General features: G+C 36.2%; 2 protein-coding genes and 1 pseudogene across 2 annotated transcripts; 2 read left to right on the top strand and 1 right to left on the bottom strand.

Moving 5' to 3' along the window:
* Window positions 1-6,086: 6,086 nt before the first annotated feature.
* On the top strand, window positions 6,087-8,561 carry LOC123196528 (annotated as a pseudogene).
* A 3,933-nt stretch (window positions 8,562-12,494) lies between these two features.
* On the top strand, window positions 12,495-16,007 carry LOC123195951 (disease resistance protein RPM1-like). The gene has a single exon (XM_044609827.1). The coding sequence runs from the start codon at window positions 12,992-12,994 to the stop codon at window positions 15,842-15,844; it is 2,853 nt and encodes a 950-aa protein (XP_044465762.1). The 5' UTR covers window positions 12,495-12,991; the 3' UTR covers window positions 15,845-16,007.
* A 1,056-nt stretch (window positions 16,008-17,063) lies between these two features.
* LOC123196847 (DEAD-box ATP-dependent RNA helicase 5) lies at window positions 17,064-22,538 on the bottom strand. Its single transcript, XM_044610989.1, has 13 exons — window positions 21,880-22,538; window positions 21,671-21,795; window positions 20,906-21,013; window positions 20,481-20,561; window positions 19,453-19,531; window positions 19,218-19,303; window positions 19,085-19,141; window positions 18,921-18,988; window positions 18,444-18,512; window positions 18,196-18,289; window positions 17,946-18,110; window positions 17,740-17,832; window positions 17,064-17,528 (listed from the first exon to the last, which is right to left on the bottom strand). The coding sequence occupies exons 1-13, from the start codon at window positions 22,454-22,456 to the stop codon at window positions 17,436-17,438; spliced, it is 1,695 nt and encodes a 564-aa protein (XP_044466924.1). The 5' UTR covers window positions 22,457-22,538; the 3' UTR covers window positions 17,064-17,435.
* Between the last annotated feature and the right edge of the window lie 1,902 nt (window positions 22,539-24,440).

The following is a 24,440-nucleotide window of genomic DNA, read 5'->3' on the forward strand; positions in this document are numbered from 1 at the left end:
CGGTGATGTTTGTGCTGGATAAGCTTACGCCATTCTTCGCAAGTGAGGTGCAACTGATGACGGGTGGTAGAGAAGTGTTAGAATTGTGAAGCCTGAAAGGATTTGAATTCTAGAAGAATTCGGATTCAAAAACAGGATTAAACTTTATCTGTCCCGAAAGCATACCAAACGAAGTCCGTTTTAAACAAATAAGGTATCGTTGGAAAGCTTGTTTCGATACGAATCAAACGCCGCAAAAATCGCAGCCAAAGACGGTCAGACACGCCCTCACTCGCCCCAACAACTGTTAATGCAGGTAAAACAGAGTTGATAAACTGGGAGGAAAAACTCACGGATATTATTAAATATGGATGGGGTTATTTATAGTCTTACAGTAACAGAAACTAGAAATAAAAGGCACTCCACTGTGTTCGTGGGATTGCGCTAAAGAATAGATCAACTTCCTAGACAATAGAGATTTATTAACAGAATTCAAAGACTAAGTCTACTTCTAGAACCACTGCAACAAACCCTCCCTTAAACTGATCACAGATTAGTTTATTTTTGGATTCTTGCAAATACCCATCAGTGTCCGCATCCTCTCAAAAGCATCCAGCTTTAGCGGCTTGGTCATGAGATCTGCCAATTGTTCTTGAGTTTGACAGTATTCTAGCTTGACTACTTCATCTCGAGTAAGATCACGCAAAAAATGAAAACGAACATCAATATGCTTACTTCGACCATGCATAACTGGATTGCGAGAAAGCTTAATTGTTGAGCTATTGTCACAATAAATCGTAGTTGCAGAAGGCTGTTTATGACCAAGTTGCTCCATAATCCGTCGTAACCAGATAGCCTGACATGCACAAGAGGCGGCAGCAAGAAACTCGGCTTCAGTAGTTGAAAGAGTGACAATTGGTTGCTTGCGAGAGGACCAAGAAACTGCACCTGAGCTTAATAAGAACAGAAAGCCAGATGTGCTCTTCCTATCGTCGACATCCCTTGCATAATCACTATCAGAATACCCTACAAGCTGATGATTCCCTCCCTGGCGATAGAACACTCCAAATTCAAGAGTTCCTTTGATATACCGTAGCACACGTTTAGCTGCTTGGAGATGTAGTGCAGTAGGATGAGACATATAACGACTCAGAAGACTAACAACAAACATAAGATCCGGCCTGGTGGAGGTAAGATACATCAAGCTCCCTACGAGCTGTTGATACAAAGTGTAGTCCACATGCTCACCTGTGAGATCCTTCATCAATTTTGATCCAGGTACAATTGGATTGTGGACTGAGTTGCAATCAGCCATATGAAATCTCTCTAAGATGTCACGAGCATACTTTTGTTGACATAAGAAAATCCCATTGTCCTGTTGCAATACCTCCAAACCAAGAAAATATCTCATTTTGCCCAAATCAGTCATGTCAAATTCTTGCATCATGGAACATTTAAAAGAATTGAACAGAGAGTTATCATTGCCGGTGAAGATGAGGTCGTCGACATATAAACACACAAGTAAGATCTTACCAGTGGAGGTGTGCTTGAGAAACAAGGTATGTTCATATGGACATTTTTTAAAGCCTTCTTTCAAGAAATAAGCTTCGATTTTGCTATACCATGCCCGAGGTGCTTGCTTCAAACCATACAGCGCCTTGTGAAGTCGATATACTTTGTGTTCTGCACCTTTGACTTCATATCCAGGTGGCTGGTCGACATATACCTCCTCGTCAAGCTTTCCATGAAGAAAAGCGGATTTGACATCTAATTGGTAGAGTGGCCATGCTTCTTGTGCTGCAATGGCAAGGATAAGCCGAATAGTGTCTAAACGGGCTACGGGAGCAAAAACTTCAGAATAATCAATGCCATGTTGTTGGGTGTAGCCTTTGGCGACGAGACGTGCCTTATATTTGTCTATTTCGCCATGCTCATTCAGCTTTGTCTTATACACCCATTTAACTCCAATTGTGTTTGCTCCTTCAGGCAGGTTTGTCAACTCCCAGGTACTGTTTTTTTGAATGGCAGCAATTTCGTCATCCATGGCAAGTCGCCACTTGTCACTATGAACTGCATCAGAAAAAGTTAGAGGATCTTCATCAATATACATAGCAAAGTTATCATCTTGTTCTTCCTCTGAAAGACCAGCGCCACTATCATAATCACGCATCCAAAGTGGTGGATGATGAGATCGTCTTGCTGCTACATGCTCAAGTGAATGGACTGCTGTATGGTCAGGTGATTGAACAAGAGTTTGAGGAGTGTCACGATTAGCTGGATTTTCAGAGGCAAGAGGCGTTGTATTTTTAGCAACACCTTGATCAAATGAATTTGTATGCTCTTCCTCCAAATCAAGTGAAGCATGAACAGTGGCACCATGTGTTTCTGTCCATGGCCAGTGTCCATCTTCATTGAAAATAACGTCACGGCTTATCACAATTTTATTTGATAAAGGATCATATAATCGATACGCCTTGGATTCTTCACTAACACCTAGAAGGACACACTTCAAACTCTTGGCATCCAATTTTGTGCGTTTGACATCTGGAATGTGAGCATAAGCGAGACATCCAAATATGCGAAAGTGATCAACCGAGGGTTTAGTGCCACTCCAAGCCTCCTCTGGTGTTTGATTTCGCACAGCAAGTGTTGGACTTCGATTGAGAACATGCACTGTCCAATTTGCTGCCTCAGGCCAGAATGTCTTAGGCACTTGTTTGCATGAAAGCATACTACGAACCATTTCCATGATTGTACGATTCTTGCGCTCCGCGACTCCATTTTGTTGAGGAGTATATGCTGTAGTCAGTTGACGTCGAATTCCGTTGGCCATGCAAAACTCATTGAATTCATTGGAATTAAACTCTCCACCTCTATCTGTACGTAGACCTCGGATGGATGTGTTCTTGGCTGTTTCAACCTTAATTTTGAAAAGCTTGAATACTTCAAAGGCCTCTGATTTTTCTGTCAAGAAAAATACCCAGGTTTTTCGACTAAAATCATCAATAAAGGTCAAGAGATACCTTTTGTTGCTGTTGGATATTGGAGAAATAGGCCCACAAATATCGGCATGGACAAGTTGAAGAATTTGTGAGGATCTCCAAGTGCTTTCTTGTGGAAAAGAATTTCTGTGTTGTTTACCTATTAAACAATCTTCACAGAAAAGGCTGGAACTCTTCAATTGCGGCAAACCCTTGACCATCTGTTTCTGATAAAGTGTTTTGAGACCACCAAGACTCAAATGCCCATAACGACAATGCCACAAATGATCTGGACTTTGAGAAAAAATATGAAAACATGGCTGAACTGGTTGATCTGATGGAGTGATAGTGGCTCGAATAACAAACATCCGATTGTGTGACATAGTGGTTGCAATGATGAGTCCTTTCTCTGGATGAAATATTTTACACTGGTTGTGTTGAACTATGATAGCTAATCCTTTCTGTTGCAATTGGCCAATACTCAAAAGATTATTTTTCAAATCAGGTATGTAAAATACCTCTGTGACAACGTGTGCAAGGTTATTGACTTGCATATGGATTTGTCCTTTCCCCATGACTCGAAGACTTGAATTATTGCCAAGTTGAACGGATTTGCGAAAGGTCTCATCAAGGTGTGAAAATAACTCTTTCCTTCCACACATATGGTTGCTGCAACCAGAGTCCAGGAACCAGATAGTTTCCTCATCATCTCGATCATCATTAACATAAGCCATGAGTAGAAGCTCTTCCGTCTCTGTTGTTTCGGCAAAATGAGCTTTGGAGTCCTCTTTCCCATAGCTGAGCTCTTTGTGTTTCTTTGGACACTCATTCCGAAAGTGACCAAAATCATGACAATAATAGCACTCAACAAGAGCTTTGTTCATACCTTGTCTACCACGTCCACGTCCCCTTCCACGCGCAGCACTACGACCACGTCCAGGACTATCAGAATGTTCCCCGTGAACAATTTTCAATGCTTGTTCTTCAATGACATGATTAGACATTCGTTGTTCATGTACCTGGAGGCTACTTTGTAATTCGTCAATACTCATATGATCCAAATCCTTGGATTCCTCAATGGAGCAGACCACATAGTCAAACTTGGATGACATAGAGCGCAAAATCTTTTCATTCACAGTAACGTCGCTTATCTTTTCACCAAGACTGCGCATTTTGTTAGTAATTGTGAGAGTACGAGCAAAAAAAACATTGACAGATTCATTTTCTTTCATGTGCAGAACTTCAAAATCTTTGCGAAGAGTCTGAAGTTGTGCACGCTTGACTCGAGCATTCCCTTGATATTTTTGCTTCAACGAGTCCCAAATTCCCTTTGCCGTGTCTTTGGTCAAAATGGTTTCCAGGATGGTGCGATCAATGGCCTGGAATAAATAGTTCTTGGCTTTTAAATCTTTCAATTTCTGGTCAGCTAGCACCTTCCGTTCTGCATCTGTGAGGGTTGCATCCTCTTCGGGAACTCCATCTTCTACGATGTGCCAATATTCCTTGGATCGAAGGAAATTTTCCATGAGCATGCTCCAATGCTCATAATGCCCATCGAGCCGGGGAATAGCCGGCTGCACAAAGTTATTTTCTGAAGACATGATTGAGCTGCGGCTACAATTTGTGGTTTCTGGCTCTGATACCAGATGTTAATGCAGGTAAAACAGAGTTGATAAACTGGGAGGAAAAACTCACGGATATTATTAAATATGGATGGGGTTATTTATAGTCTTACAGTAACAGAAACTAGAAATAAAAGGCACTCCACTGTGTTCGTGGGATTGCGCTAAAGAATAGATCAACTTCCTAGACAATAGAGATTTATTAACAGAATTCAAAGACTAAGTCTACTTCTAGAACCACTGCAACAACAACGTCCGGTGGTCAGTTTTACACGGATTCTTATTTCTTTAAGGTTTTTGAGTCCGAATTAGTTGTGGGTTGTTCCTATCCTATAAATACACATGTTGAACGTCTTATATTAAATTACATGATGTATTAAGGGTCTCTAAGGGTTTAGGCTTAGATTGACAAGTTTAGGAAGGTGAGAGAGACTTGTGAGGGAGAAATTCGTGATTGAGAGTGAGAGAGACAAAAATGTCAGATTGTAATTATCAATTTGATAGTGGAAGAAGTGCTGGTGCACTCCGTGGACGTAGGGAATTTCCTGAACCACGTAAAATTCTTGTGTCTATTTTATTTATTCGTTTGGTGTGTGCTTGATTGTGCTTTACGACTTTCTTTTTTTTTTTCTTTCGGGGTTAATTTATCCCAACAAGAAGAAGCTGTTTACGTGCGTGCAGTAACTGGAGCGCATGAAGGTGTTCTTGAGAGCGGCCGACAGTTTGGAAGAGACTGATGAAGAAGTCAAAGTATGGGTGAAGCAAATCAGAGATGTCGCTCACGATATCGAAGATGTTCTAGATGAGTTCTCTCTTCTTCTTGCTTACAACCACGGTCTCACGGAAATGGAAATAGAGAAATGTGGAAACGCGAAAACGGAAACATAGAAACGCATTTTTTTTAAAATATAAGAAACGAAAATATGAAGAAACTTATAAATATAAAAAGTATAAATGTTTTTTTATAAACACTAAATCTTTTATAATGAAAATATATAAACTTATATAATATAAAAATAAATACTAAAAAAAGAGTGAAGAGAAAAAATACTATAAAATATAATCATAGAACCTATTGTAAATTATTCTTAAGCAAATGCATGTAGATATTTAAAAAAAAAAAACAATAATACATATCAATTTATATGATATATCGGAAAAGAGATGAGTAACATATCAAAAAGTAGAGATATATGAGATTTAAAGATATTTTTGATTTAAAAATATAAAAGATATATATTTAATCGATTTCACAATTTTTCTTCTAAAATAAAGTGTTTCAAAAATTTTCAAAAATTTTGAAATAATCTGAAATGTTTCCTACAAGTTTCGGAGAGTTTCGAAAATAGGAACGTTTTCGAAACATGGAAACACATCCTATTATAAGTTTCCATGCTACTTAGATCACGGTGATGGTCTCTACGGCTTTTTGCACAAGCTTTCGTGTTGTCTTAAGAACATGAAGGCTCGTTATCGAATAGGGTACGAAAACTAAGGCATCAACATGAGAATCAAAAGAATTTGTGAGGGACAACTGAGACTCCATCAGAAATTCCGAGCAGCTCAACAGGTCGCTTCCAGCTCGGCCAATACATGGAACGATCGTCGCGGAGACGCCCTCCTTTTGGACGAGACTGATTTGGTTGGCATTGATGGGCCTAAAGAGAAGGTGGCGGAGTTGCTGGTGAGTGGCGGTTTAGGCCGCCAAGTGGTTTCGTTGGCTGGGATGGGAGGGATGGGAAAACCTACTCTGGCGAAACAAGTTTATGACGATCGACAAGTAAAGAAACACTTCACAATCCATGTCTGGATCACTGTTTCAAGAAACTTTAAAATGGAGGAGCTTCTTAAAGACATGCTGCAGCAATTTTTTCGGGCGACCAGGAAGTCGGTTCCGAAGGCTATGGAGACGATGAGCAGTGATGGGTTGAAAAAATAATAAAGGATTTTCTGCAGGAAAGGAGGTATTTGATTGTTCTTGACGATGTGCGGCATATAACTGATTGGGATTCGGTGAAATATGCTTTGCCCACCAACAATTGTGGCAGCCGAGTGATGCTTACTACGCGTAGAGCTGACTTAGCCTTCACTTCCAGGATAGAATCCGAAGGTTGGGTTTATGATTTGCAGCCATTGCCTCCTGAAGAGTCCTGGATTCTTTTTTGCACCAAAACCTTCCATGGAAAAGCTTGTCCTCCACACCTGGAGGAAATTTGTAGGTGTATTTTAAAGACATGTGGAGGACTTCCTCTTGCGATAGTGGCGATTGGTGGGTTTTTGGCTGCGAAAGATAGGTGGACGATTGATGAATGGGAAATTGTTCGTCGGAGTCTTGGTGCTGAGATTGAAGGCAAGAACATACTCAAGAATTTGACGAAAGTGCTTTCACTCAGCTTCAATGATTTGCCATGCCATTTGAAAGCATGCTTTCTGTACTTGAGCATCTTTCCGGAGAAGCATTTAATCGAGCCGATGAGATTGGTTCGGTTGTTGACGGCAGAAGGATTTGTTGAGGCGAAAGAAGGAAAGACACTGGAAGAAGTAGCGCAGGAGCACCTCAACGAGCTCTTGAACAGAAGCCTGATGATAGTGGCTGAAACAACAGACGATGGAAGAGTCAAGGCACGAAGAATCCACGACTTTCTGAAGGAAATCATTATACTTAAGTCCAGAGAGTACAACATTGCAGCCATAGCTAAAGAACACATCGATGCACTATGGCCAGACAAAGTTCGACGATTATCAATTTACTATACACTGCAAAATGTTCAGCAAAATAGGTGTGTCAACACTTCTCAATTGCGTTCTCTGTTCATGTTTGGGATAATTGAGAAGCCATGCTTGCACTCGGTTTTTCCAAGTGGGTTCAAGCTTCTTGGCGTCCTGGACATGCAACGCACACCAATCACAAAATTTCCCATTGAAGTTGTAAACTTGTATTATTTGAAGTACCTGAGCTTGGGAGACACCAAGGTGAAAAAGATGCCAAGATATATAGGGAAGCTTCAAAACCTGGAGACATTAGATCTTAAACATGCCTATGTCACTGAATTGCCATCAGAGATACTCAAACTCAAAAACCTTCAGCATCTATTGTTATACCGATATGAATATGAGTCTTATACCAATTCTAAATATGGATTCAAAAGTTTAGAGAAGATTGGTGTTCTTCTTTCTTTACAAAAGCTCTGTTTTATCGAGGCAACTCATGTTGGGACACTGCCAGATCTTGGCAAGTTGACTCAACTTACAAGACTCGGAGTTCTGAAGTTGAGAAAACAAGATGGGAGAATCCTGTGTTCATCTATCGAACATCTGACAAACCTTCACGCATTGTCAATAACTTCGACACAAAAAAACGAGATTATTGATCTTCAGCACCTTAACCATCCACCTCAATTCCTTCAAAGAGTCTACTTGACAGGACGACTGGAGAGTTTACCTCACTGGATAGCTTATGTTCACAGTCTGGTTAAAGTCTTTCTGAAATGGAGCAGATTAAAGGATGATCCACTGGTGTTTCTGCAAGATCTTCCAAATCTTGTTCACCTCGATCTGCTTTAAGTATACGATGGAGACATGCTCTGTTTCATGGCTGGTGGGTTCAAGAAGCTAAAGCACCTGGGTCTGTACAAGTTTGATGTGCTGAGATTTGTGGAAATACAACAGGGAGCAATGCCATGCCTTGAAAAGCTTAGAATTCAGCGGTGTAAGTCACTGCAAAAGGTGCGGCTGGGAATTGAGCATCTGAGCGAGTTGAAAATGTTGGAGTTTTTTTTACTTGCCACATAAATTGCTAAGGACGATTTGTCGAGGTGAAGAAGGTAAAGATTATTGGAGAGTTGCACACATCCCTGAAGTGAATTCAACCAACTGGAGAGACGGGGGATGGGAAGTTTATGTGAGATTTCACTTAGATGAACAATTTAAACCAATCAATATTGAGGAATTAGTTATGAGTTATAAAATAATGTATTAAATTAACTTAGGGTTATAAGAATATTTGAAGCATATGTGTAAAACTGATGAAATTATTTGTATTAAAGTCACTAGTGTTATCAACTTCCTTGAATGTCTGTTTTTAAACAAGTTGTTCCCATCCAAAGTATGTCTTTTTCTTAGATTTTGACTTTCTAATTTTAAAAAACTCATTTACCTACTTATGGATGATTAAAGTTAACAAAATTCTAACCGCTTAAAATTTTATCTCTTTCTCTCACTCTAAATCCTAAAAACTAACAATTTTTCTCTTATGCCAATTTTTGAAAAAATAACATTTTCACCCTTAGGGTTTAGATTTTGATTCCGGACAACATTTGTGATGTCATATTCGACAATCTCTCCCTCCTGACGCTTTATCTTTCTCTAACGATGTCTCTCTCGACATTTTTGCCTCCTTTGGTGGGCTATTCAAGCCAAAAAAACAAAAAACTTCATCGGAAAAACGAAACTCCTTATCTTTTTGGTTTGAATAGTCGATCAGAGGAGGGAGAAATGTTGAGAGAGACATCGCTGGAGGAAGCGGAAGCATTATGAGGGAGAAGTTGTTGGTGATAGCATCAAAAATGTCATTGGGAATCGAAAACTAAACCCTAAAAGAAAAATATTGTTTTTTAAAACTTGACATAGGGGGGAAATTGTTAGGTTTTAGAGTCTAAGTAAAAAAGAAATAAAATTTTAGTTTATTTTTAATATTATAGGTAAAATAATGATTTTATCCTTAAAACTAACATATTTAACTGTCTATAGGTGGGTAAATGAGTTTTCTAAAGTTAAAATACGAAAATTTGATAAAAATTTTTGGATTTTTAACTGCCCATAGGTGGGGATAAGTCTTTTGGCATTTTAAACAATTAAAACCAATCAATCTAGAGGAATTAGTTATGAGTTATAAAGTAATGAATTAAATTAGCTTAGGGATATAAGAATACTTGAAACGTTATACTTTTTGGACTCGTAAAACTACTAAAATTATTTGTATTTGAGTGACTAATGTTACCAACTTCCTTGAATGTCGGTTTTTAATGAGTAAAATTGTTTTTAAAGGGAATCTAGTAAATATATAATAGTTTATTAGATACTCATTATAAAACCAATAAATCTTAAGGCTCATATTGATTTTGTTTATTAAAAACATTACTTGTAAAATGTTTTGGATTTATGTTTATTAATCATTTAAGCTTATCTATAATCTATCATTAGAATAGCCATTTAATTGGTTTTATTAGTAGAATATAGAATACTTGCTAGCATATACTATTTTTAGAAAATGCAGTGTTTCACATTCACTTAGACTTCGATCCTGGATTTTGGATGCTTCAAAGATGTGTAGCTTTCATTCCTTCCTCTAGATTAGACCTGGCCATGGGCCGGTTTGGCCCGTGAACCAGACTGAAACCAGCCCGGATAAAACCGAAACTGAAACCGAAAGAACCAAAACCGGAACCAGATTTTGACAGTTCGGTTCCGGTTTATATAATTTGAAACCGTAAACCGCCGGTTCACATCCGGTTTATGAACCGGCGGTTTAGGGTTTTTGAACCGATAATTTTATTTTTTTTAATTTTTTAAATTAAAAAACAAAGGAATCAACGGTTCCCTACAAATATGCAGGGGACCGAGTCCCCTGCATATTTCAAAATCTTTTGTAAATTTAGTTTCACCTCCTCTTTTTTTAAAATTTTTTATAAAAATTTTTCTTATATATATGCATTCATTCTCTCAACTCTCTCATACTAAATCCTTCAAACTCTCTCATTTACTCTCATTCTCATTCTTTCAATTCTTAATACTCTCTCAATCTTTCAATCAAATTCTCTCAAATGTAATTAAATTCTTTCTTTATTTTTTATTAATTTCTATTATACAATTCATAATTAATTATAGAATTTATTCTTATAATTAATTTTATTTTTTATTATCTTTCATAATTAATCATATAATTTATTTTTTATTATGCAAAAGTAAAAGAAATACGTAGGCTTTAATTCTTCTAAACCTCAAGAAGATACATAAGAAGCTTAATTGAAAAATTAAATCCAAGTATTTCTTTTAATTTTCAATTATTGTAATTAATAATTTAAAAATTAAATCAAGATCATGTATTAGAATTGACGGTTCAATGTCGGTTTCGAATCGGAGTCATGAACTGAAATCGTCGGTTCCGAACCGGAGTCATAAACTGGAACCGTCGGTTCCAAACCGGTTACAAACTGTCCTATTACGGTTTCGGTTCAGGGTCTTTATTTTTTCGAACTGTGAACCAACGGTTTCAAACCGAAACCACCGGTTTATGAACTGTGGCCAGGACTACTCTAGACTTAAGAGTTTGTTATTTATTAAAGGCCAAAGGAATATTTTCCACCCAAGTTTTAGCCATTCTCAAAAATACACGGGTTATGTCTCAAAAACCCAAACACCTATATATAGACTAACTTTTATTAGAATTTTCAATTATGCGTAAAGGTAAAATCATTATTTTATTACTAAACCTTAAAACCCTAAAAGTTAATATTATTTGCCCCCTAGATTTTAAAAACTAACACTTCACCCCCATTTTTAAAGTTTAAAAAATTAACATTTCACTTTTAGGGTTTGTTTCCCTTCTCCGGCCACTATCATTCCAGCCAATGACTAGTGTTTTCCACCCTAAAAGGAAAGATTTTAAAAACTATGTTCAACTCTCATAAGCATGCCTCTAAAAAATTCTTCTATCTTAAGAGGTATTTGGTTTAGATATTAAAAAATTATTGTATTAATTTATCTTTTATTACTAATATTACTTTATTTGATTTGTCAGATAATAAAATATTCTGGTAATTTTTTATTATCAATAATAATATAACAATTAAGATAAAAGATAATCTAATTACCACATTTACTTTGGTAATCAAAATTACCTTAGTAATCTTAATTTAGTTACAATTACATCCTTAGTTATTAATTTTTTAAGACAAAAATAACTTAATTTTCAATTAATATAACAAATAGCAAGAAGAATATTTTAGAATAATTATATTTAAGGGCATATTAGTAAAATAATAACTTAATATTCTTTTATTATCTCCCATTAATCATAATAATTATTTATATCTTTCAATTTTTATCAAATTTTATTAAACATAATAATAATTTATACACAATGACAGTTTTTTAGATAATTTATTTTTGTAATAATATTTTATTTGTGACAACAACTTGATTTTGGCTAGAGAGGCAGCCGAAGACAGAGAGAGGAGATGGAAACTATATGAGGGGTGAAAAAAAAGTTTTAAAAATTCTAGAGGATAATTGCAAAAGAGAAACTTGAAAGTATGAAATATTAGAGTCGAAAAGAAAATCACTTTTTGAAACAAATATAAAAAAAAGAATAAAATTTTAATTTTATTAATGTTATTGGTTAAATAATAATTTTATCCTTATAATTAATTATAAATTTTAACAAAAAAAAATTAGATAATTAACTAATTTTTAAATTTTTAAAAATTAATGATTAAAAGTTTAAGTATTGATGGAACCATCGGTAAGAGTAAACCTTTTTGTCTAATTATTATATAGAAACAAATAAATATTTCTACAAAATAATTGCTTTGGACAGTGATTTTTCAGAAAAAGCAAAACAAAACGAGTTAAGTGTTAAATCAGCGGCCTTCGTGAGTTTGACAGTAATTCAGAATACGCGTTACAAGCAAAGAAATTTATGAAATTGCATACAAAGAAATTTAGAATACGGGCATTTCGTTTTCAATTTCATTATCAAAACCCAGTTTATTTTCTTCCTCAATCAAGAATATTATGAAAAGTCATACAAGTCTATCTGATTTTAAGAGTGAAACGTACGAAGAACACAAAGGATAATATATTAAAATTATCAGCTGAAGTCACACACTAATTGTCAATCTAATTAATAAGAAGAAATTCCTCAAGCTGAGTCATGGTCCATGAACAGTTGGTAGTCTTGAAGGCCAAGTAATGGAGCAAACTCGAAAATCAATTCAAAGACACGTAGATAGATAATATTATATTAGATTTGTTTCTGAGCTATGTTCTCTATTTGATTTCATAGGACTTGATCTTATCTTGCCTTGGAGAAAATTTCTATTTGATTTCATGGGACTTCTTTTCTTAATATGCATCTACTATTATATTAACATGAATTTGTTTCGATCATGGAAGGATGACGTTAATTTGTAGTTTTTAGCCGTTTAATATAAAATTTATTTGGTTAATTATAACATCAGAATGACATTAATGGCGGATTTGACACGAAAGTGAATCCAGAGAAGGGAAGATTACAGACCATAAATAAGTGGTAGCGGTTTCAGAGTCTTGAGGAACTCCCGATATTGATGTTTGATCTCCTTTCTTCTTTGAAACCACAAACTTCAGCTTCTTATACTGGCGTTTCTCATGGCTGCAGTAGCGGTGATGTCTGCACTGGAGGAGCTTACGCCATTCTTCGCAAATGAGGTGCAACTGATGACGAGTAGTCGAGAAGAAGCTGTTTACGTGCGCACAGAATTGGAGCGCATGAAGGTGTTCTTGAGAGTCGCCGACTGTTTGGAAGAGACTGATGAAGAAGTTAGAGTTTGGGTGAAGCAAATCAGAGATGTCGCTCACGATATCGAAGATGTTCTGGATGAGTTCTCTCTTCTTCTTGCTCACAATCATGGTGATGGTATCTACGGCTTTTTGCACAAGCTTTCGTGTTGTGTTAAGAACATGAAGGCTCGTTATCGCTTAGGGTACGAAATCCAAGGCATCAACATGAGAATCAAAAGAATTTGTGAGGGACAACAGAGACTCCGGCAGAAATTCCGAGCAGCTCAACAGGCTGCTTCGAGCTCGACCAATACATGGAACGATCGTCGCGGAGACGCCCTTCTTTTAGACGAGACTGATTTGGTTGGCATTGATGAGCCTAAAAAGAAAGTGGCGGAGTTGCTGGTAAGCGGTGGTTCAGGCCGCCAAGTGGTTTCGCTGGCAGGGATGGGAGGGATGGGCAAAACCACTCTGGCGAAACAAGTCTATGACGATCGAAAAGTGAAGAAACACTTCAAAACCCATGCCTGGATTACTGTTACAAGAAACTACAAGATGGAGGAGCTTCTAAAAGATATGGTTCAGCAGCTTTTTCGAGAGATCAGAAAGTCGGTTCCAAAGGCTGTGGAGACGATGAGCAGTTATGAATTGAAGAAAATAATAAAGGATTTTCTTCAGGAGAGGAGGTACTTGATTGTTCTTGATGACGTGTGGCATATAAATGATTGGGATGCGGTGAAATATGCTTTGCCCACCAACAATTGCGGCAGCCGAGTGATGCTCACTACGCGTAATGTTGATTTAGCCTTCACTTCGAGGATAGAATCCGAAGGTCGAGTCTATAATATGCAGCCATTGCCTCTGGAGGAATCCTGGAAACTTTTCTGCACCAAAACCTTTCATGGAAACACAAACACTTGTCCTCCTCACCTGGAGGAAATATGTAGGTGTATTTTAAAGAAATGTGAAGGGCTTCCTCTTGCGATAGTTGCGATTGGTGGGGTTTTGGCTGCGAAAGATTGGCGAAGGATTGATGAATGGGAGATGGTTCGCCGGAGTCTTGGTGCTGAGTTAGAGGGCAATGACAAACTCAAGAATTTGAAGAAAGTTTTGTCTCTCAGCTTCAATGATTTACCGTGCTATTTAAAAGCATGTTTTCTTTACTTGAGCATCTTTCCTGAAGATCATTTAATCGAACCAAATATTCTGGTTCGGCTGTGGACTGCTGAAGGATTCGTTGAAGCTAAAGAAGGAAAGACCCTAGAAGAAGTTGCGGAGGAATACTTCAGTGAGCTCTTGAACAGAAGCCTGATGGAAGTGGTTGGAACAACAAGCGATGGCAGAGTCAAGCACTGCAGAATTCACGACCTTCTGAGGGAAATCATAATCGCAAAGTCCAGAGAGCACAACATTGCAGCCATAGCTAAAGAACACGTCAATCAGAACGCAATATGGCCAGAAAAAGTTCGACGATTATCAGTTCACAATACACTGCAAAATATTCAACAAAACTGGTGTGTTAACTCATCTCAATTGCGTTCTCTGTTCATGTTTGGGATAGTTGAAAAGCCATGCTTGCACGCACTTTTTCCAAGTGGCTTCAAGCTTCTTGGAGTCCTAGACATGCGAGGCACACCAGTCACAAAATTTCCCATTGAAGTTGTAAACTTGTATTATTTGAAGTACCTGAGCTTGAGAGACACCAAGGTGAAAACCATTCCAAGATACATAGGGAAGCTTCAGAACCTGGAGACATTAGATCTTAAACATGCTTATGTCACTGAATTGCCATCTGAGATACTCAACCTCAAAAACCTTCGGCATCTGATGGTCTACCGATATGAATACGAGTCTTATACTCATTCTAAATTTGGATTCAAAAGTTTAGAGAAGATTGGTGTTCTTCAATCTTTACAAAAGCTCTGTTTTATCGAGGCAACCCATGTTGGAACACTGCAAGAGCTTGGCAAGTTGATCCAACTTAGAAGACTCGGTGTTCTAAAGTTGAGAAAACAAGATGGGAGAACACTGTGTTCATCTGTCGAACATCTGACAAACCTTCGGGCATTGTCGATAATTTCAACAGATGAAAACGAGATTATTGATCTTCAACACCTTAACCATCCACCTCAATTCCTTCAAAGAGTTTATTTGACAGGACGGCTGGAGAGTCTACCTCATTGGATAACTTATCTTCACAGTTTGGTTAAACTTTATCTGAAATGGAGCAGATTACAGGAAGATCCAATGGTGTTTCTACAAAATCTTCCAAATCTTGTTCACCTCGAACTGCTTCAGGTCTACGAAGGAGACACGCTCTGCTTCATGGCTGGTGGGTTCAAGAAGTTGAAGCAACTGGGTCTGGACAAATTTGATGAGCTGAGATTTGTTGAAATACAAGAGGGAGCAATGCCAGGCATTGAAAAGCTTAGCATTCAGCGGTGTAAGTCACTGCAGAAAGTGCCGCTAGGAATTGAGCATCTGAGCGAGTTGAAAGTACTTGAGTTTTTTGATATGCCAAATAAATTGCTAAAGACGATTTGCCGAGATGAAGAAGGCGAAGATTATTGGAGAGTTGCACACATTCCTGAAGTGTATTCAACCTACTGGAGAAGCGGGGGATGGGAAGTTTATTCACTGGAGAGTTTTAGTGAAGGGGAAAATGCTCCACTGCTTAACACAATCATAAGCAACAGTGAACTTCAGACCCGTTGGAAGTAGTTTACTGAAGTCGTTTCAACAATAAGTAATGTGTCGTTTCAGCTGTACAGCATATGTATAAGAATCCTTTTTATTTAGTTTGTAAATAACAAGAAAAATAAATGTATATATCTTGAAATGTTTCTTCACAATTCCATCCTTATATAAACTTGTTTTAGTACCAGGGCTGTTTTCCCCAACCCCCCATTCCCTCTAGATGATCAGCTTTTTCCAAAAAAAATTTAAAAAGTCATCCCTTGACTGCTCACTGGTGTGACAACAGCCAAGGTTGAGCTCAAGCCTTTCTCAAATGCACTTCCACTGTGTTGATACTTTTTTGTATCGATCAGCGATTCTTACCATCCTGGATTTGATGCCTTCTATCTCTGAAGCAATTTGATGGCGAGTCTTCAAGTTTTTAATAGAGCAATAGATTCTATGAAAAGAGGCATATAATTGAATCGCATGTTGGTTTGCAAGATGAAGGTTAAACTCACCAACGACATCTTCAATGTCACAAGAAATATCTGTCACTTGCTTCACCCTTACTTGTAGCACAGGATCATGTTTCTTCCTTTGCATCTGCGCTAACTTCTCTTTAATTTACTCAACTTCTGCTCTGACATCACTCAAATGTTTCACCTCTGCTGTAGACCAATGCTACGAAATGGGATCTTCGTAAAGTCTATCATGTTACGTGTTATGACGAATTTGATTGGAAGGTACAGTGGCAACCAAAAAAGATGGATTCATTAGCCCGTTATTTAATCCGAATGGGTGAAATTGTTCAAAAAGCTGTGGAAGGAATCCCAGTCCCAGGGAATCCGATTCTTGGAAAAAGAAAGCAACCCAGAATGGATTGATTTTAGAGATTATTCATTTGTTAAAATACCCTCTCTTACTTTTGAATTGCCAAAACAGGAACTTTATACGAGTGTCAAGGCCTCAAGTTGTCTCCCGAACACACCCTCCAGCCATAGCCATGGCCATATCAATTTTCAATAATTTTATTTTATTTGGAAGTCGAACTTTACACAAATCGATCGTGAATTGTTATAGTAATGCAGCCTCTTCCACTTGTCAATAAAATTTTTGATCATCACCTTATGCTGATATAATAACTAAGAAAATTGGATAACTCAATAATTTTTCCATCAATCAGGTATTTCATGAATGAAATTAAAATCAATGCATATAATTCTTAGAGATCAAAGCAGAACTTCAGAGAATAAAACTGAGATATCAGAAATTGTAATGCCATTTTCAAATTCTCCTCCATAAATAATGCCAAGGTAATGTATTAATTGAATAAGTTACATACACAAACAAAACAGTAAGAAAAAGAGTACTGACGAATTAGAAGCATGTAAAATCTGGTAGCTTTTACTAAAAGGGTTCTAAGGAAATTTTCTATAAGCATCAAGCTACTCGAACACAGACTGATCATGTGCAAGATCAGTCTTGCTGCTGGATCAAGGACAAAAAGCATAATAAAAAATAATGATAAAATTAAATAGAGCAAATGTGAAACTCTTTCACCAATTTCAATAGTTGACGCTATATATCTAGTTTCTATCCCTACAGGAGTCACTGTGTTTCAGGGGCTGTTGATTCACTCTTCATCAGAGTCTTGAAATGTTATTTTTTTAGCCTTTGGAGCATCTGCTGAAATTTCCCTGAAGTGAGCCCCATAAAGCTTCGACTCCTGCATTGCAATGAGACAAAATATTATAGGCTAACTCAGAACTAATTTGCGGCTCAAAATGCATGTTCATGTACCATATTTAACAGCCTATGAAGTTTAAAGATGCCTTCAGCATCTCATCAAAGGGACAAGGATTCGCATGCACACAGGTATCTTTATGTGGACACTAGAGTGAGCATGAAAAGTGTCGTAAATGGATAGAAATTTACACCTTTTTCTTTACATGAGTACCAAATTTCAGAAGATCAGCGGGCACAACTTGCCCAGCTTCTCTCAGAACATTCACCAGCTCCCCAGCAAGTCCCTGAAATAGTGTCATCACTATTTAGAAATAACACAAATTGGCTTACAGAAGAATGTATTAGTTTTGACTATGGTGTTCAAGCAACAATTACAAGATTGAGTTTCAGAAGTTACCTTATTGTGATGAGTGAAGAATGTGTGAGAGACACCCTTCTTACCAGCCCGGCCAGTTCTTCCTATTCTGTGAACATAATCTTCCGTTGTTAGAGGAAAAGAATAGTTAATAACTACTTCAACATCAGGAATGTCCAAGCCCCGAGCAGCCACATCAGTAGCAACCTGCAGATACATTATGCCAGTTAGATTTATACATGCATAGAAGAGAATAAAAGTCCATATTACACACAACCATCATGCAGCATACCATCAAAGGACAGGTTCCCTGCTTGAACAAAGATAGTGACTTTGTACGATCATGTTGTGCTTTCTTACCATGTATTGCAACAACCTTCCAACCACTGAGAGCCAGAAGAAAATGAGAAAAAAGGGGAATTGCATAGCAAATTAAATTCCTCAATAAGTTTTGCCAGTTCTATCTTCAGATGCATGGATGTCAGCTATAATTTGGAATGGCTTATTCACCAGACTATTACCCGAAAAGAATAATGTTACCTCTTTCGCAGCATATGTTCAATACGATCAGCTTCCAACTGGTACAAGGCAAAAACTAACACTCTGTTCCTGGTCATGAGTAACAAGCAGTGTATCAGCATGATGTAAGAGCTCTAGTATCTAAAGACAATATGAAAAAATGAATGGAGATTCAACACTTCTTTCTTCTATTTTTTTTATTTTTAATCTTTATCTTCTTTAGGAAAAGACATCCAGGGTTTCCCTTTCCTTAGATGCAAGCCTATTTTTAAAAGAACTGGTAGGCCTAAGCATTTGGAAACCAAATTTCACACTGACAAGATTGAGTTTGTGTAACTCATTTACTTCAGGAATCAGTCCTCCAGAATCTATGAGATCAAGCAAGAAGTTGCAAATTTTATTTTTGATATATGATAAATCGCCCAAAGACAAGCAAAAATTTCCCACTAAATTGAACACATTAAAGTTGCATGTAACTCAGAAATTTTGAGCTAATACCTTTGAGATTTATGATATTTTTCTAGCAAAGCAAGTAAGCGCTGATCACGTGAACGATCATCCAAGACCTGCAATTTTGTCCAAGAGATGTTAATACAAGCATATATATGAATAAAAATAGAAACTAAGGTTGTTTAGAACAAATCTCATATTGTAAAACTAACCTCAACAATCTGCATAACATCATGGTTGGCAGCCAAATCCTCTGAACCCACAACCACCTAAAACAAAGCTGATTTCACTTCTAAGAAAGGCAAGGTAGCACAACCAAAACATCACAATAATACAGATGAATACCTTAACTGGATTGGGATCCATATATTCCTCAGCTAATTTATGAACTTCTACAGGCCACGTGGCACTGAACATTACCATCTGGCGAGCTGCACACAATTAAGTGATTTGTCCATATTCAAAATATGTGCCAAGAACACAATTAACTCAGAATGGATGGATATGGACAAAAAGAATTTCAAAAGGCTATTACACAAGATGTGAGAGAGAACAGAGAACATCTATGAATAAAACATACCAGACGATATTTTGCTCAATATCAAACGGACAGGCTCCTCAAATCCCATATCAAGCATTCGATCTGCCTCATCTAGAACCTACAAAATTGATATGTTTAGCTAAGAAATGATATTATCTCTGATATATAAAAAAGGTGGACAAATTTCTTCAACAAATCAAACAATTCGTTTATCTTTTAACCACATATAAGGTAAATTATAAATAATGGGTTCTGAGGAGGAAGCTTTTCTTGCTAATGTTAATTCAAAGTCCAATAAGATCCAACATTTTCCATTCTTTAGATTGATGAGTACCTTACATTGAACAACTTACGTAAGCTTTTCTAAAGTGGATGATTTCCTGTCATTAAAAATGTTAATTTGTAAGTCCAATATAATCCATTGTCATTGTTTGGATGACAGTGTATAACAAATACCCAAGAGAGAGGGACTAATTTTAAATGAGCTTTCCTTCTTTTTTTAAAAAAAAAAATTAACTGAGCTTTTCTACATTTATAAAAGTCAACAATTTTCTTCAACAAATCAAACAATTCATTTATCTTTTAACCATATGTAAAGTAAATTACAAATAAGGGGTTCTAAGGAGGAATTGTTTCTTTTTAATGTTAATTCAAAGTCCAATACAGACCATCATTTTCTGTTCTTTAGATTGATGAATACCCTACACTGAACAACTTAGTGAGCTTTTCTAAAATGAATGATTTCCTGTCATGAGGAATTTTAATTTGTAAGTCCAATATAATCCATTGTCACTGTTTGGATGACAGTGTACAACAAATAGTCAAGAAAGACAGCCTGATCTTAAATAAGCTTCCCTCTTTTATAAAAAACTGAGCTTTTCCCTCTTTAAAGGAAAAGAAAGTGAGCTTTCATTTATAAAAGTTAAATACCAATATTCAATGAGATAATGACAGTTAAATACACAATGAGCATCACCATATATATTAAAAAAACATCATCCGTTGGTCAAACTCAATCAAGAGATGAGGCTAAGCAAATGAATCTGAAAAAAGGATAGTGTTCTTACCACAAAAGATACATCACTAAGATGGCAGACATTCATTTCTATTAGATCTATCAGACGACCAGGAGTTCCAATGACAATATCCTAAGTGCACAAAAGAATCCAACATAAGAGGTAATGCTGAGTCATATTAATACCAAACTCTGTCAGATATATAGGCTATCATTTGATGTTACAATGTTCAAAGGATTATGCAGTAAATTTTATCATTTTTAGAGGCACCATAATTTGATGCCCAAAGAACTAAAAAGAAACAAATCACTTCTTTTCTTCAAAAAAATGCCACATATTCTAAGACATAGAGAAAATTAAAAAAAAAAAAAACTAGGTGTAGTAAATCAAAGTACTAAATTTTGAATCCAATCTTATATAAAACCAATTAAAAATAAGCCAAATATCATTTGAAAGGTAAATATAAAACCTCTTACCACACCCAATTGTAGGGCTGAAATTTGAGGTTGTTTTGACGTTCCTCCATACACACAGACTGATTTCACACCACAAGGTTTCCCAGCATTGGATATAACATCGTAAATCTGCAACAGCAGGTAAAGCCAATATTTGTCAAATTCTTTGAGAAATAGATTTCAATGTATCGATCAATTGAAAGATAACACAAAACATGGAGGAAAAAATTGCATCAATTAAACATCATAAAATCATGTAGAAAATACATAGTAGTCTACACAGCCATAGAAATAATGCAGCTTTGCTTACCGCTTCAAGGTAACATCAGCACAGCACTAGCATAATAATTTAGCGGCTGGCATCGACATTACTGAATTTAAATATATAATGTAAAGATAAAAGGAACTTTATTTTCTTCAAAATAGAAGAATAAAACATGAACACCCCCATTATTCATACTGATTCAGGACAAGCATCAACTTTATGGGCATAAGTAAAGGTGTTAAGAAATATTTGATTTACATTGTTTTTGCTTCAGTTCTAATAGATAAAAGTAATAAAACTCAATTTGTGATATGATGTCCAAGACTTCTTAAAACTGTAAGTGACCCAATGCTTGTCACCAGCTCGCAAAGTGGTCTTACATATAAATAATTTGGCAAACAAAGGCATGATCTAACAAATATTCATCCAAAAATTCTCAAAATGTAGCACCGCCGTTACATATCTAAAACTAAAACTTAGCACATATTACATTGAATATTACACAAAGTAAGGATACATACTTGGTCAGCCAACTCTCTAGTAGGTGAGAGTACAAGGCAGAGCGGATTTGCCTTCTTCACTGACTTCCCCTTTCGCTTATTCAATACATGCATAATCGCAGGAACCCCAAATGCCAATGTCTTACCTACACAAATTAATCAAATTTGACCTCCAAAATTAATCAAATGAATCCAGTTCCGCATAAATATCAACATAAACACAAATATACCTGATCCAGTTTTGGCAATCCCTATAAAATCACGGCCGTTCAACAAGAATGGCCAGGCGTGAGACTGAATTGGGGATGGATTCTTAAAATTCTTACAGCATTCCAACACATTCTCAGGAAGCCTTGCGTCAGAAAAGGATTTCAACGACACGTACTTGGCTTCCTCCACACCTTTTCCAGTCACCACCACTTTAGAATCCACTTCTTGTTTTGCTTCACCGTTTTCACTTTCCTTTGCTTCATTCGTTTCGCTTTCTTTACCCTCCTTATTACGTTTCTTCTTCTTTTCCTTCTTCTTAGACCCATCAATGCTTTCCTCTTCCTCTTCCTCTTCTTCTTTAACTACTTGTTCATCTGATTTCGCGTCGTGTCCATTCTCCCGGTCCTTCTTGTGCTTCTTTTTCTTCTTTTTACACACATCCGTTTCAACCGCCTGAAGCTTTCGTTTAAGATTTTCTTCGTTTGGTTCTTCAGTTTCGATATCTTTGTGTTTATTCTTCTTGTTCTTCTTCTTAGATTGAACTTCCTCGATGAGCGATTGGGTGAGAGAAGCTGTATCTTTAAGTTTTCCACCCATCGTCGTAGAAGTTCAAGTTGAAGCCCCAACTCAAACTGCTGTGCGGTTTGAGCAGCTATTTAGGGTTTTAGATTTTCCTATTTATACTTTTTTGCTCTCCTTTCAAGTTAACAAATTCATTACACTAAAACGGTGAATTAATTACGCCAAAATAAATAATAATAAACATAATCGTCAAAACCTGCATAATTTATATTAAAATTTTATTTTTTAAATATTTTGTATGAAAAAAATTGAAATGATTTTGAATTATAAATAAAATATTATTATATTTAAATAATAACATTATATATATATATTTTTGATATACAATTTAACCCATGCATATTTATCTCTAATTCAAATTATATACTAAAAATGTGTGTTAATAGTTTTATTGTAAATTATGATACTTATATAACAAACTAATTAATCCACTTAAATTATAAATAAATATGTTAAGATACTCAATTAGATATTTAGATATGTTCTAATATGAACTGAATCAAACTCAAATAACCTTTGACTTAAGTTTGATTCGAATAAAAAATAACACAGTTTGAGTTCGATTCCAATTCATTAAGCCAATATTAGGAGTAGTTCATGTTCGATTCGAATAAAAATAATTCGATTCAAGTTTGACTCAAATTTATGATTTAAATTCATAACTCAAATTTGTGGTATAAATTTGTGACTAATTGACAAAACATCATCGTTTAACAATTATTTAATATAATTTTAATTGAGCCACGATCAAGTTTGAACTGAATCAAGTCATTTATCCAACTCATAAGTCGAATTTTTTATAGTTTGAGTTCAACTCAACTTTAAAACGAACCGAACATTTAGTTGGAGTTGACTCAGTTCAAGTTCAACCTTAATTTAAATATATAGAGAATGTATCATTATACGATTAAATGATTTTGAATTAAAAATAAAATAATATTCAATCACATAATAACACATTATCTGTGTATCCAAATTGTTTTTTAAAAGTGTGTACGCATACTCTATAATTTATTTGTCTTTGAATTAATCAAATTTAGTGGAGCCAGGCCTCCCAAATGTAACTTTGAAAGCTTTTTGTCATCTAGATTTAATTGTTGGAGAATCTAGGATTATTTGTTTAGGAGATTGTATAGGGTTGTAAATAGCTAATTGACAACTAATAACTATAATTTAGGCTGATTATAATCCTCCTAATTTAGCTAACAGCTGTGATTTTAATTTAGACAGATTTAATTAGTTTATGGCTGATTATTAGGAATTAGTTTTTCCCTTAAATAGGACATTGACTTTGTACTGTATTAATGTATTCTGTTTATGATCAAAGATGAAGAAGTTTTTCAGTTTTTTGCTCATGGTATCAGAGCCTCTCTACGGCCATTCTACACCAAAAAATCTTTCTAACTCTTTGGTGCTAGTTGCCGAATTCTTCTTCAGTTTTTTCCTCTCTGTCTGTCATTATGTCAGAGAGTTATTCTGAGAATCAACCTACTGTTACTGAAGCTAACAAAGTTGAAATGCTAGTTGAGTCAAAAGGAGAACTGCAGAACATTCAGCTATCCTACCGGCTCAATGGCCAAAATTATCTTCAATGGTCTCAAGTTGTTAAAACCTTTCTCAAAGGAAAGGGAAAATTGAGTCATCTTATGGGAACTGGACCTGCTGCTGAGGACACCACGTTTGCGAAATGGGATGAAGAAGATTCCATGATCATGTCATGGTTATGGAACTCCATGACACCCGAAGTGAGTCGGTCCTGCATGTTCCTCACAACAGCAAGAGAAGTTTGGGAAACAGTTCACCAAACCTATTCAAAAATACAAGATGCTGCAGTGATCTATGAGATCCGAACTAAAATCAACACCACAAAGCAAGGCAACCTTTCTGTCACTGAGTACTATAGTACCATGAAAGGTTTTTGGCTTGAATTGGATTATTATCAAAACTTTAAAATGAAATGTGGAGAAGATGCTGCTATGTTGCAGAAGTTTGTAGAAAG

This window comes from Mangifera indica, chromosome 14 (genome assembly GCF_011075055.1).
Source record: "Mangifera indica cultivar Alphonso chromosome 14, CATAS_Mindica_2.1, whole genome shotgun sequence".
Lineage (NCBI taxonomy): Eukaryota > Viridiplantae > Streptophyta > Magnoliopsida > Sapindales > Anacardiaceae > Mangifera > Mangifera indica.